The sequence below is a fragment of the Megalops cyprinoides genome, chromosome 3 (genome assembly GCF_013368585.1).
Source record: "Megalops cyprinoides isolate fMegCyp1 chromosome 3, fMegCyp1.pri, whole genome shotgun sequence".
In the NCBI taxonomy this organism is placed as follows: Eukaryota; Metazoa; Chordata; class Actinopteri; order Elopiformes; family Megalopidae; genus Megalops; species Megalops cyprinoides.
Window position 1 is genome coordinate 26,410,345 of NC_050585.1, and position 15,100 is coordinate 26,425,444.

Sequence of the window (15,100 nt, forward strand, 5' to 3'; positions counted from 1 at the left end):
CCATATTAAAATGCTTTCAGGGGCTGACATAACATGTATGTAAATAAAAGTTCTTTAACAGCCACTTTCCACTCAAGGAATTTGGTGATAAATTTTGATAACCCCCTCCCCAACCAGCACCGCCACCAAAAAAAATTCACACTGAGAGGTCCTGTGGTGAAGGTGATACGGGAGATGAGGTAGTTTGGGATGTATCCACAGTCACATTTGATCTATATTGGCAAGCCTAAGCCTCTACCAAATATACAGTAGTGTTTTAATTTTAGGCTAGTTTAACAAGCTTTAATGAAATCTGAGCAAATTTAAGCAATGTAGACTGTGTACAACCTCAAGACTACAGACTTAATAACTGTATGAAAACTTGGGCAAATTTAACAAAATTATTGTCACGCAATATAAATTTATTACAAATTTAAAAGGGGGTGATTGCAAAGAGAGATTGCAAATATACCCAACAGTTAACTTGTTGAGAGCTTCACCAAAAAAGAGGTCACATTTGAGTCTACAGTCTACAGCCTGACACCCATAAAGTAATGATGTCCTGATCCAATCTCAAAGATCGGTATCAGGGCCGATCAAAGCATTTTTAACTCATTGATATTGGCTTTACTGAGCACAAACCTAAGCCCAATCCTTTGTTTTATGTCAGCTGTCACACAGGTGTTGTAAACGGAGAGCACAATTTGTGAAAGGATGTGGCTACAATGTCTCTGCAGTGTGGAAATATTTTAAATTGGAAAACGAAAGCAGTCCAACAGCCACTTGTAATGTCTGCAATGCGAACATTTCGCGAGGCGGTAGGAACAGAGCTGCGTTCAATAGAGGAGAGCAGGGCACAACCTAACACATTTTGGTTTTTGCGAAATAATTTTTAAAATATTTAAGTTGGAATAATCATGTTTTTATACAAGCAACATATACATCTCTGCTAGAAACAAACACTCGAACTTGAACTGTTTCTAGCACCTACCGTTCGTGTACAGTTTCACTGAAAATGACGGGAAGTGCAATGTTACAACTTACCCCATGGGTGGGATTAACTGTAGCAGACAGAGGGTTAGTTGTAACACTTGCTAGAAAAGTCTGATAAATTTGTGCAAACAAAGTTAATTCAATATAATTCTATGTTGTATGCAACAAATATATTTTCCAACCATACTGCATTATATATTATCTATCAATATGACAGACAGATCAATCGATAGATACACACACATACACACGTCAAATTATATATGAATCCTGACATGAAACTGTGTGTCAAACAATGACAAATTTATTTTTTGTCCACAAGTTAGGACAGCAAATAAAAAACATCACAGGTCAGCAACTACAGCTTTACCAACTGTTAATGCCAATTTCATTAATATACATATTTAAAACCCGAAATACTAACATCTAAAAAATACTAATAAAGCAAAAGAAAATGCATGTTTTCAGATGTTTTCTCTTTTTCCTTTTTAAATCTGTGTAAAGATATGGAACAAAAAGACAAAATTTACCTGTGGACTGGCAACACTGTAAAATTGGCTGACCAATGTTTCTAACAATACAACGAACAGGTCAACAAAGTTCTACTCTACACCTTTTAGTTTGTTTACTTGATTATTTTGTTAAAAAAAAAACAAATGAAAACCAATGCTGCACTAAGTGGAATTGTGATAAGAGCCATATAAAATATTTTAGTTTGTTTACTTTGTTATTTTGTAAAAAAAAAAAAAAAACACTGAGGAACAGCAAAGATGCAGACAGTTTTTTTCTTAATACATTGCAGAGCTATTCAATTGTCAAGCATATACATTGGATTGATTTTAATAACTTTAATTTACTTGAAGTGTGCCTTGTGCAACTGTATCATCTAGGAAAATACAAGTATCAGATCGGGACTCGGTATCGGCAGATTGGGATCGGGGGCAAAAAAACTTGATCGGGACAAGTATTATATAATATTGAAATGATGATAGTGAAGTACTAGAAAAATGAGAAAACCTTAAACCTACAATTAAGCCAGCAGATGGTTCATCCCCAAAGGTATGTAAACAACTAAAGCAGGTTATTTATAAATGATTTATAAACAAAAATCTTCATGGAGCTCCTACAAACCTGAGAAATTCCTAGTAAGTGGACACATGTAAGAAAAATGGGATTGCAACAATTCAGGAAACTACAGGCCAGATAGTTCAACTTATATATCATGTATGACTTTGGAAAACATAAGGGACAGCTGTTTTCTCAGGGGGAAATTACACTTAACAAATTTCGGAAGTTGTTTACAGACGCTACAAAATTTGTAGACCAAAATCGGGTTTATGATGACATACCAATCATTCCATTAATTAAAATAGTTCATTTCAGCTTGTTTTGCCCTGAAGACAGTCTCAACGTACACCCTACACTTGCTCTCTACTAGATGTGGGATACATGCCCCGGCTTAACAGAAAGAAGTCCAGGTGGTGCAACTGGTGTAAAAGCTACATCTCACTTAAATCGCTCTCCGCTGGCTCTGTGCTATGTTCTACAGAAGTAGCATTAAACTGCACTGCATTTTCCCAGCTGGTGCCATTGCAGAGGAGCCACTGTTCATCCCCCCTAATTTTCCATTGAATGAAATCTGCTTCCACTGCTAATTAATAGTATTATAAAGCCACTCCTAAATTATGGAAAAAACTGGTACTTTTCTATCATCACAATGACTAACTGAAACAACCTTTTAAAAATCCCTCAGGTTGTCTCAGAATTTCTTTGATAATACTGTTGACTGCTGCAAGAACATTTTCTTAACAAGGTTTTATTCCTGCCACTACAATCAAAAATAAAACAAGGCAATTAAGGCTATTCCCATGAATGCACAACAACCAAGCAAACTGCTGTAATGTCTTGTGTATGATTATCAATAGTATGCTATTTTGGATATTTTTGCTTGACTGTACGGGCTCTGAAACTATTTCTTCATAGAAGAAAATTCGCTAAGCATCTAGCTAAGTATATATTTTTAAGTAGATATTTTTTTAGTATTTTAGTATTTAAGTAGATATTTTTTGTTTGATTTACAATGAACGTTCAAACAAATTATTTTCACGTTTATTTAATTTTGCTGTTCATTTTGAAATATCAACAGTTAAAATTCTTATTACAGCGATTTCTAAAAAATTCAATTAAAATTGTGACTCACAGTAATTCTTGCTTTGATGCTTAGATTAACACACAAGCACAAGCATAACAGTTGAGAATGTAATTTCTTATTTGTGCTGCATCTACTACAGCACAGGTTGTAAGCATAGGCCTAAATCACTAGATATTGTTCTGAGATCAGGGTACCATACATAGACAAGTTACAGAAGCATTCAAAAAGACTAGCTTTGCACATATTCTAATTTCAGTATATGGTGTGTGTCAGGATTTCTGGGACTGGAAAAGTGCAAATTCAGCAAAAATGCATGGATATGGTTATCAAAGCATTTGCACCTTAATTAATTCTTCAAAAAACTTTTCAGAGAATTTGGGTTTTTTAAGAAGTGGGGTTAGTTACAGTGAAAAACAATCTGCAATCCCTCATGCCTTGACCGCGTTTGTAAAGCTGACTAAAGCGGAGTGGGTGAGCCCATATCCTCAGTCAATAATCTGCCTTGTGATTCACATAACCCAGAGTGAATTTGGGAGCAACTCACCACATAGAAACAGTGTGATTATTTTCTAAAAGACTGGCAGTTTTCAGGGCTCAGATTGTAATGGCTGTAATATGTTGTTATTTTGTATTTTTTTTTATCAAGAAACACCTTTTATCTATTCCACACAATTATACTTTGCAAACCTGGTGTTAATTGTAACATTGTTATTAATTAATGAATGAGGCTAGTACACAGTAGTTAATAAAAAGGCTTTCAACAAAGGGTCAGGTTAATAAAAAAAACAAAAAAACTAGCAGGCCAGAGAGTATGCATGAATTGCTAAGAAACATATACTAATGAATGAAAACAGAGCTACTTTTGCATTGGAAAGCTTGGTGTAAACAGACCTATGCTGACGGCATAGTTTCTGGAAATGAGCAGCTTGTTAATGGAGTAACACAGAGTTGTGTGTGGGAAAGAGAGCAGCTGCTGGGTTCAGGAACATTAAGATGTGATTAAAGGGGCATCATTAGAGGGCCATCCTGTAGGTGCAGCTCACTCCCGCAGTTGATTACATCCAAACCCAGTTCTCTCTTAATACACACAGTAAGTCACTTCATCAAGAAATTTAGCACGCCACCCACAGGTTTAACAAGTGAGACAAAAAGTCATTTCTAAGAATGGTAATCAGTTCAAAGTGATGACAAGTACTTCTCCAAGTTCTGCCTCAGAGAGAACTGTTGACATTCAGCCAGACTGGAGATGAGGTCAACAGAATGGTTTTGACTTCATTAATGCAAGAGAGCTTACAGCACTGGCCTCCAACCCTGGACCTGGACAATATAAAAAAATGATTTGATCTTTCAGTGACCACTTAAAAGTAACTTTATTTTGTCATAAAGTAGGCCTACACATCATTTTAATATTTTCATTCTATTCCAGGTTGAAATAATGTTGACAGGTATATTTTGTGAGCAGCTGATCAAGCAGCACATCTGTATTTTGATGCAATTTCAATCTCAACACCTAGGAACTACTAAGGCAATCACTCTGTTCCTCATATAGAGGTGACCGGTTAGCTGTCATTGTCTGATATGTGGCTATACGCCTCCAGAAAATGGTATTTGTATGTTTAGGGTGATACAGAAAACCTGGTAGTAGATCCTCAGGAACAAAAGACATGTTGAAGACTGCTGATGTAGAGACATTACTAAATCAGCCATTAGAATCGGATATCCTTGGCTGAGCACAAAGCATGAATAAAGGATTATTAGACTACTAAAATGCCCTACCATCTGACAACCACCTGCACCACCGGCCAACAACTATAAATGCAGCTGGGCGAATCCTTCCTAAAAGTCGAAGATGTGACCATATTAAATTTTTATGGTGTCACTTCACTGGCTGCCTGTAAAATACAAGACATTTTGAAGAAATCTCACTCTTACCAAAGCATTATATTACTCCCCAGATATTATTTTCCAGTAAACAGGCTGGGATACTCATAAACCTTAGATGCAGGATAAAAAGGGTTTTTTTTAGATAATGTGTAAAATATGTCAAGCATATCGTGGTAAATTAAGGTATAATGTAAATACAATAAACTTTGCTTCAAGGGATTATACATACAGTCTCATATGCTCCAGAGTAGTGAAATGTTAATTGTTTAACCATTTGAACAAAAATTAAGTCAGCTCAATATTATTCCATTAAGCCAGTGCTTTAATTTAGCTGCTCTGTGGGTACTGTTGTATTGAGACTTCTTGATGAGTGGTTGTAGTGTTCTGGAAGTGAAATACTGCAAATAGCATTCCTCACTCCTCTTGTGAATGGCACAGGCTACAGCAGTGGTTCTCTGATTATAAGGCTTTTTAAGGCTTCTTTTTAGGCCTTTAACTCACTTTCTTCATATGCTAAAACAGAAAAGCACAATAAAGTTCAAAATAGTGTAAATATATACCAGCTACACCAGGACAGATCTACATTTCTACTTTATTGTTTCAATACAGGAATACTCAGAGAGGAAGGCTCTTTTGCCCGCAGTCAGTTATTGCAGTCTTGAATTGTTTTGTCATGTTTGAGAGAGGTATGTGTCACAACATACTGTATTTTAAAATTCCTCAGAGAAAAAAATATTTCAGCAATATATCTTCACTTTATTTCCAGTCTTGGAAGTGTGTTAAAAACAAAGAAAAGATAAATCTTTCTAGCGTTTTTCCATGAAAATTCAATTTCCCAGCACATCCACACTAAATGTAACAATCTTGTCAAAATCCCTAAAGCTATCCACAGCAAATATAAAATGCACCATCATTTCTAGGAGGTGAAACCTGCAATAAAAAGGGAATCACTTGCTCAATTAATCATGAAACCATGATTCATGGAGGAAAAATCCAAAATGAACTTAAGAGAGACTATGCACCCTTAGCAATAAGAAGAACTGGTCAAAAAACATTGTAGACTCAAAGAAATATTTTTTGTTTGTTTTGTTTTTAAAAGGAATGTGTACTAGCTTCAAACAGCTATCTAACATGGTGGTTTCTTTATAATTTAACTGTGGTTAAAAAAAGGTCACACACCTGTTCTGACCCATTTACATTCCATAATCCATTCTTGACCCACTGTTTTAGAACCTTAGGAAAACTTCCTTGTACCATTTTGTCCACAGAAGGGCTGAAAATAGGCTCTTCAGATTCTGGGAGGTGTTTCATTATGCTTTCATTTATATTTTCAAATATAACACTGCTGTCCATTATATTTCCATTTCTCTTGTGCTGACCTCTGTCACCTTGAAGACTTAATCTTGTTAGCATTACTGGTGCCTGCCTACTTAAAGTGAACTGTGGGTAAAGTTAAAAAGCTGTTTAAGTGTGCTGCTTCCATCTACACTGGTGCCAAAAAATGAGGTGAACAAGGAGGAGAGAAAGTACATTACCATTGCTAATAGTTCCAAACCAATCATAGGTAGCAGTAATACAGAGGCAACTGAAATAACATTCAAAAGTGTTTTACCCTCAAGTTCAGACCAGTAGACAAATGAATATAATTTGAATTATAACTGAGTTCAGTGGTCTAGTGATCTAAAGTCAATGTGCAAAAACTGTTCAGAGGTTGTAACTGGCCCAAGCAGTCTTTTTTTTCTTTTCTTTCAGCTAGCATCAGTGTAGGACTTAAGACACAGCTACAGCTACACCCTCTACACACTCAGATTTCTCGGGGAATGATTATCAATTATGCATGTAATAAGGAACCCATCTCTGGCTGCACCTACAGTTTTACTGATTTGAGCACAGCCACATTAAGAGATTGAAAAGTATTTAATTATTATGTCCTGAAGAAGAGAACTGTATTGCCTGTAGTGTTTTACTTGTGGTTGTTCTTCCTCAAATATACATTAAAGTTGGGTAATACAGCAAAAGAACAGGCTGGCAGGACTAAGCAGTCCTCGGTTTAACTTCCTGTTCATAAATGCCCCTGTTAGGCAGCTTCTATAAAAATGTTAAACGCCAAGACATAAAATGGGGGCTCGTGTATACTCATACCTCAAACTGCACAAAAACATAAAAAATCAGCTTAAACTATCCTACGATTAATATGTGTAGAGATACATTATTTCCTTCTCATTCACCATTTTCTAGGTTGGCAACTGCACCCAGGAATATTTATTCACAGTTTTATTTTCCATAAACAGGGCAATAACCAAACTTGCTACATGTTATTATTCACATGCATTACCTATCTGCTCTTTTTTCTGTTGACATATGCCAGTGAGACACACTCTGGGTGCCTTCCTGTACAACTAACCGCCCATACACACTAAAAAATCACTGTCGTCATTCACTTTTGCAATCTGACAATAATTTCACAGTGGGAGCATTTTATTCTTTGTTTTTTTCCTTCATGTTTTCTTCTCACCACTGGCAGGGAGTGTGGACTGAGATTAAGGTTGCATTTGCATTGCATTCATCTTGATTATTGCACTCTGGTGCCGGCACAGAGGGTATGCAAAGAGGATGTCTACTGTAGGACAACTGGAAATTCCAAATTAGTTGAAAAGCGGGAAAAGCATAAAGAAAGCATTTAAAAATAAGCAAATAAATAATTATGGTTAAAATAATGGTTTCAGAGAACTGCCTGTCACATGCATGACAATGCATGAAAATGCATTTGTGATTCAACAAAAAATGCTTTTGACTATAGGCAAAAAACTTTAACTATAAAGCATCGCCTGCTGTATACCATGATACAGTGTAGTGTATAGCATTATATAGTATGTAAAGCAATAACACACCCACGGTAGGCTGTAAACCACTGTTCTGGTATTCAATGGTTGAGTGTATGGTCAGGTAGCCTTGACAGCATTATAAACTGTTTGGATTCAGAGGGAGCATCAGCATCAGCATGAGCCAACAGCTACATTTGACAGAGATTAATGAATACTGCCTTCACTGTAGAAAATGAACAAATAACAGGGGTGTTATACAGTGAAAAATTTGAAAATAAATTATTGTGGCACACTGAAATACTTTTTACGTGTATACATTTTCCAAAAAAATAATGAAAGCTTTATTTGTAAATTATACAGTATTATGAGATTCTACTATCTATCACATCAAAGCTTCCCTCATAAGGCACCAGTTAAAACATTAACACAATAAACCCAGTGCATAGCTGATTATGAGAGCAGAAAAGATGATGGACTTGATGGAATTACATTGCACACTGTAATGTGCACTCTTCCTTGACAAAATTATATAGCCAAGGACATTCAAAGACAAGTGCATGGCTTAATTACATGGTGGCTGGCAGTTAGGTTGCACTGATGCAGCTCTTCTTCTGACTCCTGTTTATGTGGTTAATTTGGGATTTCACCTTCAAGGGGATAGAAAAGCTGTGAATGAAAGAAGATTATTTTATTCTGGCTGCACTTGCCCTTAGCCTCTGTTACATCTTATTCCATAGAGAATACACCTTTATCTGACATCTGCAAATGATTAACAAAACAAGTTGTAGTTAACAGCAAATACAGTGCATTTGGATAATAACAATCACATCTTTCCAGGAAAATTTGATTCTTACAAGCAGCATTTACTTTATAACTGACTCAATGTCATAAACTAAATTAAAACATGAAATGATATCATTTTTTCCATGTCTCCATCACAACTGGCACTGTTCACATCTGTTTTCATGATGTGATACCTCCTTAGTTCTTCACTGAAATATTACTGTAAAATGTTGTATACTGGTTTAGGAAGACTGTTTTCTTTCATTGATCTTAAGACTATTATATGACTCAAGGCAGCATTTTTCATCAGTAGAAGGCATCTTTCATATTCCTACCATGTTGACTAGTATCCAGGCACTTATGGGCCGATTCAGACTTGGGGACATTGTTTTGTGTCATTTTGTAACAATATTTCAATTAAACAGCAATGTATTGATGAATTGAGTAATTAGCAATTTACAAAAGAAACTGCAATGCAACTGCAATGTGTTAGCTTGCAGGCACTGAACTCAGTTTTTACATACCTACTCCTCTTTATTGCAATGTATCTTTTTGACCAATCAGCATACAGAACTTTAGACATCGCTCACATTTGCATGATATATGAACTCATTTCACAATTTTTAAGGCTGAGCGTTAATGACGCAAACTAAACTCAGGTGCCAATGATTGTAACTGTTACTTCTCTGACAGTGAGTATAGAGGATCTGCTGTGTAAATAACACATTTTCATTTCATTTTAAAGACCATGCAACTCATTTAATCTATTTTGGAATATATGTTTTCATGCCACTGCATCATTGCTCTGTGTTCCACACGGTGGCTCACACACAGCCAAATACCAGCCCAGCTTTGGACATCGAGACTGAGAAGTCCCCATCTGTGATTCCATATATGTGGTCATCACTGACTGCTTCACTTCATGTCCATGACGATCCAATCTGGACTATTCCTCACTGTGAAAATAGGGATCTGGACCAGCTGCTGGCACCAGGGGGATGGGCACTCCCACTGAGCCTGGTTCCCTCTCAGGTTTCCTCTAACCAGGAGGGAGTAGGAGGTTCATCTTTCATCTAAAAGGAGGTTTTACTGTCACCTCTAGCATGATCATCCTTGAACACTTGAATGTCTAATTGGATTTTAGCAACTTGACTACATTTTACCGACTTAGAAACTCATACTGTAAAACAACAATGCCTGTGCTCGTTACCACTATTATTTGATGCAGCTATTATTTGTAATTTTAGTAAATGATTTTTTTATCATCTTGTCATTTTTCTTTCTTTCACTGTTTTCCACTGAACAGCAAAATAGTAATGTGCTGCTACTGAATTGGTTGATCAATTTCTCAATTTAATTTCAATAAAGACATTGCCCTTTGCAAAGTCTTCTGCAACAATTGTATTCTTAAGCACACCTGATGAACGCGTTGAATCCAACTCTAGGTCTAAACCTAGATATATGTACTTGATAAGACACAGATTAGATCAGCAGCAAAGCTGAAGACTTAATCTACTTTATCATACGTTTCAGTTAAATCCCCAAAAATTTGAATCTTTTTCCTGAAAGTGTCTGTTCACTTTTTTCTGTCTTGAAAACATTGAAAACAACTTCATTTCTTTGAAACAAACAATGAGTTAAGTTTTTCTCAGTGTGTGTATGGTGTTTCCAGTTGAGCTGTTTGCTTGTTTCTTTACCAACTGCTGTTCTAATCAGGTGTTTTGTAGTCCCCGATGCAATATTGTGACAACGGTCATGTTCTATGGAAGCCTCTTTTCATATACTTCTCCCCCACATTCTTTGTCTTTGTGTAATATATTTCACTTTCATACTCAGTGAAAAAATCATTAATTTCACAGAAATATTCAGATGAAATTTTTCACTAGGAGAGTGACAGATTGTTTGGGAGGGGTGGGGGCATATCAGTCTATCTTCTGCTGTCCAACTTCCTTTTCATGGCCAATTTCCAAGGAGGTTGCTTTGTCCTGCTCACCAGAAAATGCTGTCTGTTCAAATACATTACAAATTTTCACTTTCTTCTACTTCTATTACACAGAAATGATGAAAAGTGTATCTAAATAAGTCACAGGTAAACTGATACAGTACATGGTAGATCACATATGAACAACTGTCAATCCATCATACAAACCTGTAATAACTAAGGCCATTCAGAGTGGCATTTATATGCTTCAGACATTCTTGATTTGGTTGATATGCTTTTTACGTTTTCTTTTGCTGTATCATTTGTTTGGTTGATTGAATAAAACTGTATAATACAGTGAAGCCTACATGTGTCTTAAACCTTAGACAAAAAAATAGATTTTTACATCATCATGCATCATCATGATGAAAAAATCAATAATCTTAAAATGAAATATGCTGAAAAAACATTTTTTTTCATAAAAAACTGTAAACTTCACAAATCTCAAAATTAATTTAGTTCAATTTATTGAAGCCAGAATATTCATGCAATATCTGAATCAATAAATGATATCATTCAAGTGAAATGTTTAAGAACAACTTATTGAGAATTGTATTCACATCAAAGTCATTTTATTTGTAATATTGCAAATATTCTGCAAACTCCTACAAATCACAATATATAATATACCATTATAATAACAACATTTTCAATAGGCAGGGAATCAACTAATTTGTGAGTCATAAAGACAATGGCAATTAGCAAACTAATGTTAACAAATTTATAGAAGGGAAAATACAGTGATTACACTACCCCACGCCACACTCTGCTTAGTGTTGAAGCTGTCAACAAAATCTACCAGATAGGCTGTGCTGCAGCATAATGACCACTATTGCTCAAGCTAACTTACTGGGAATGCAGAAAGGACCGCTGTTCCAGCTATATGGAGTCAAAAGGCTCCAGTATGTCAAATCCTGGAACACTAAATGAGTAAGAATCTTCAAATGCAACCCTGGACAGCAGCAAAACAGAGTCTGATTGTTGTTTGGGCAGCCCTGGGAAAGCCCTCATACAGTTATTTTTTTATTAGCTTGTGCACTGTACTTTCGTCAGCAGGTTTACTATTTTCTGACTATGATATATAACCTTTCACTTGTCCAAACAAGAAAAAAGTCATACTGAGTTTGCCTTGTAACCCATGGAAATAATTAACATTTATGGTAAGCATTCACTAGGATAATTTCACCAAAAATACAACAAATATTAATCACTGCATAATTACATAATTTGTCAACGATATGAGCATAATGTTATAATACGATCATATGAGCATGATCTCATCAAAGGGACAGTTTTAAAATACTAAAGCAGGTTTTGTCTGTATAAAGAATACATTATTTTTGTCATACAGAGTATGGCAACAATCTCTGTAATTGTGACTTATTGTTCCTTAACATTGCTCACATGCTAATAAAAGCCAGTTATCATATTAACAAGATGTCAGTCTGCAATTTTATTAGATCTTTTTTTTTTCACCTTAGTGATAGCCCTCATATGTAGACATCATTGTCAGACAGAAAGAGCTGAGAGTGCACAGCCAGTCATAGACAGCTACAATGTCAGTAACACAATGGATCAGGCAAAGATTTCTTTGATGTTACTATGTATTACAATCAAGCTATAGATAAGTGGCTGCTGGTTAATACTGGCCTCTGTTGTTTGCTTAGCAGCTTACAGCTGAGTGACCGTGGCTTTTTGCAGCTTGCTTACAAAAAACAGCAGTGATCAAGGAAGCTTGCAAGGAAGATAGGCTGTGAACTCCATTTCTAAATTAAAGTTTAACAAAATATTATTTTCAGTAAAAAAAAAGATTGCAACAGCAATTTTACCAAACTGGCTAGCAAGCTAACTATGTTGTTCAGGCTAACTACATTTAACTTCAACAAATTTCAAGTACAATACTATGGCTGTAGCAAACTAGCTACCAAACTATTGTTGCTACAAATACACACACTCATCAGATGTGGAGAAGTATGAAAAGAACTAGTGTGCTACCATTGACTCAGCTACCCAGCTGGCTGTGCCACCATGAGCTAAAAATAGCTAGTAGCTAAGCTGGCTCCATATGTATTATTTCACTAAGAACAGTTGTACGATGCACTGCCTACTTCATCATGTAAACCACAATTGTCAATAAAGAGAAGAAATCTGTATTAATTAGAATACAGGACATGCTTGTATGTTTGTACTCATCAGAGCCAATTTAACGAAGGACTGACTGGGTTTTGTGTTTCCTCTATTCCTGAAAATAAGCGGCAAGCTTCCATTGTAAGTCCATGTTCTGAAAACTAGGTACGGTTACAGACATGCTTTTAGGACACAGTTCTTTCTTTCGTAATTTTTAATGTAAATACTCAATGAAGTAGGAGTAACTACACTCTGCCTTCAAGATTTGTGAAAGCATTGAAAGTATATGAAAGTATTGTTTTCTCTGTGGTGCTAAAGAAAAGCAAATAAATAAATACAGCAATATAAAACCATATACAGATGAAATCCATACTTTGATATGTGTCTTCTTCACATTGATCCTTATGAAAATCAGAACAAATAAAGGCTTAATTTAGCATTAATATATCTGCACACCTTCTGTTTTACCAGCATTATTTGTTAGTTTTGCATTTGCAAGGATGTGATTGGGAACTATAATAAACCATCCATTCTGTCAAATCATTTTGTACTAGATTTAACACTTTAAATCACATGCTGGGTGAACAACTGACAGACAAGATTGCCCGCGTTTCTTCTACCCACATAAAAGCCCACTTGGCTCTGATAACATAATTGCTCACCCACACAAAAACAGACTCTCAATATGAGAAGGGAAGAAATACAGTGTGAGTTTCAAAAACTGATAGACCACTAGAATATACTTGCCTTTGGAAAGCCAAAGAAACATGCACCTTTAAACAAGCTTCTCAGGTTCTCCTTTCAAAGTACCTGGCTGTGGGCTAACATGATTGTATCCATAGTTACAATCATGTTAGCCTAAAACACACAATCACTGTCACCAAATTTTAAAAAAAACATCACAGAAAAACATGGAGTATTTTTATCCGGAAGACTGGAAACACATGCATCACAGCATGATAACAGACTGCCTCTGACGGCTTTTCACACAAACATCAATGCCGTGATCACACATCAGTGACTTCATACAAATGCACTTCACTCATTCGTACATATGGCTATTGATTAATGGTCTCTCCACTGTTCATGCATTTATTACACTAAAAACAATTGAGACGGCTTACACAGAAGTACTCACAATGCAATAATAATTGAAAAGGCCAATGTATCAACCTTGTGGTGGTTGCAGATTGAAAGCAAAACAACTTGCAGGCTTACCAGAGTTTCTCTTGGAGATGAATTTCAAATTGATGCAGGCCGCTGAGCTGATAAGGAGAAGCATGACAGTGGATAGCTTCATCTTTATGATGTCTTTGGCAGCTGAGAACACAAATAAGACCTAAGTTAGCATTATGGGGCTTGTTACATGGTCACAGTTTCTTGAGGTAGGCACTGATATCCACAGCTGTGTGAGGAAATGGAATCTGCTGCCTGACATGTGCATGGTATCATGAAGTAGTCTAGCATTTTTTCATATGTAAGATGCATCATTTGAAGGGATAAATTCATCTGCGGTGACCTTACATTTACATTTACATTTACATCTTCCTTTGTGCTATTCTTGGGACTTTTTCTGATGACACTGCTGGTCAACACGGAGACACCAGGGAGAACTGCATACAAATGTGATACAACCAAATACATACGCACAATCAGTGATGGAGTGACGGCATGCTAAAAGGTTGGTGGATGTATATGGACACAGCTGTGAGCACATCCTCTCACACCTGAAAAGAGGAGCAGAATCCTACAGAATATAGCCATGAAACACTGTAATCACGTGTCACCAGATGAACAGTAATGAGAGAAGCAAGTTGCTCTGGAGAACAGGGCTACAGTTCAGATATACTGTATTTTAAACCTAACTTTTCTGGTAAGCTTCTGTTGCCTTTATACTAAGTTTTTAATTTGTAAAATATACTGCATGAGCTGTGAGGTACTGTGATTAGGAACTGTATATACAGTACTATGAATAGAATAGTAATTGTCTATACAAAACAGAAGCCTTAGATAATGCTTGGAGCACAGGTATTTCATGTCAGAGGGACAGCTGTTTCAATTGTTAAATCAGACAGGATGACCTTATATTTAATCTACTCACAAAACAGTGCTACTGGTAATACAAGACAATTGTTCAATTGTGTTATGTAGCACATCTGCAGTTTCATACTTGAATTATGCAGATGAATGATGTGCTTACAAAAGAGGCTACTGTTACAGAATGATGGACTTATATCTACAGAAGTTGCACTGTAAATATGTGGTGCCAATGAAATATCTGTGTATGTTTTTTCTGTCTATAAAATCAAACTGTCATAAACATAAAATTAAATGAGTTTTCAGTCAAATATACACTTAGTTTTTTACTGTTTACTA

General features: G+C 35.9%; 1 protein-coding gene across 1 annotated transcript in view; it reads right to left on the bottom strand.

Moving 5' to 3' along the window:
• The window catches only part of LOC118774916 (X-linked interleukin-1 receptor accessory protein-like 2), a 147,511-nt gene that overhangs the window by 120,311 nt on the left and 12,100 nt on the right, over nt 1-15,100 (bottom strand). Inside the window, exon 2 of the mRNA XM_036524511.1 lies at nt 13,943-14,044. Within this exon, the coding sequence (XP_036380404.1) occupies nt 13,943-14,024 (82 nt within the window). The 5' untranslated portion in view covers nt 14,025-14,044. The remainder of the gene's footprint in view (nt 1-13,942; nt 14,045-15,100) is intronic.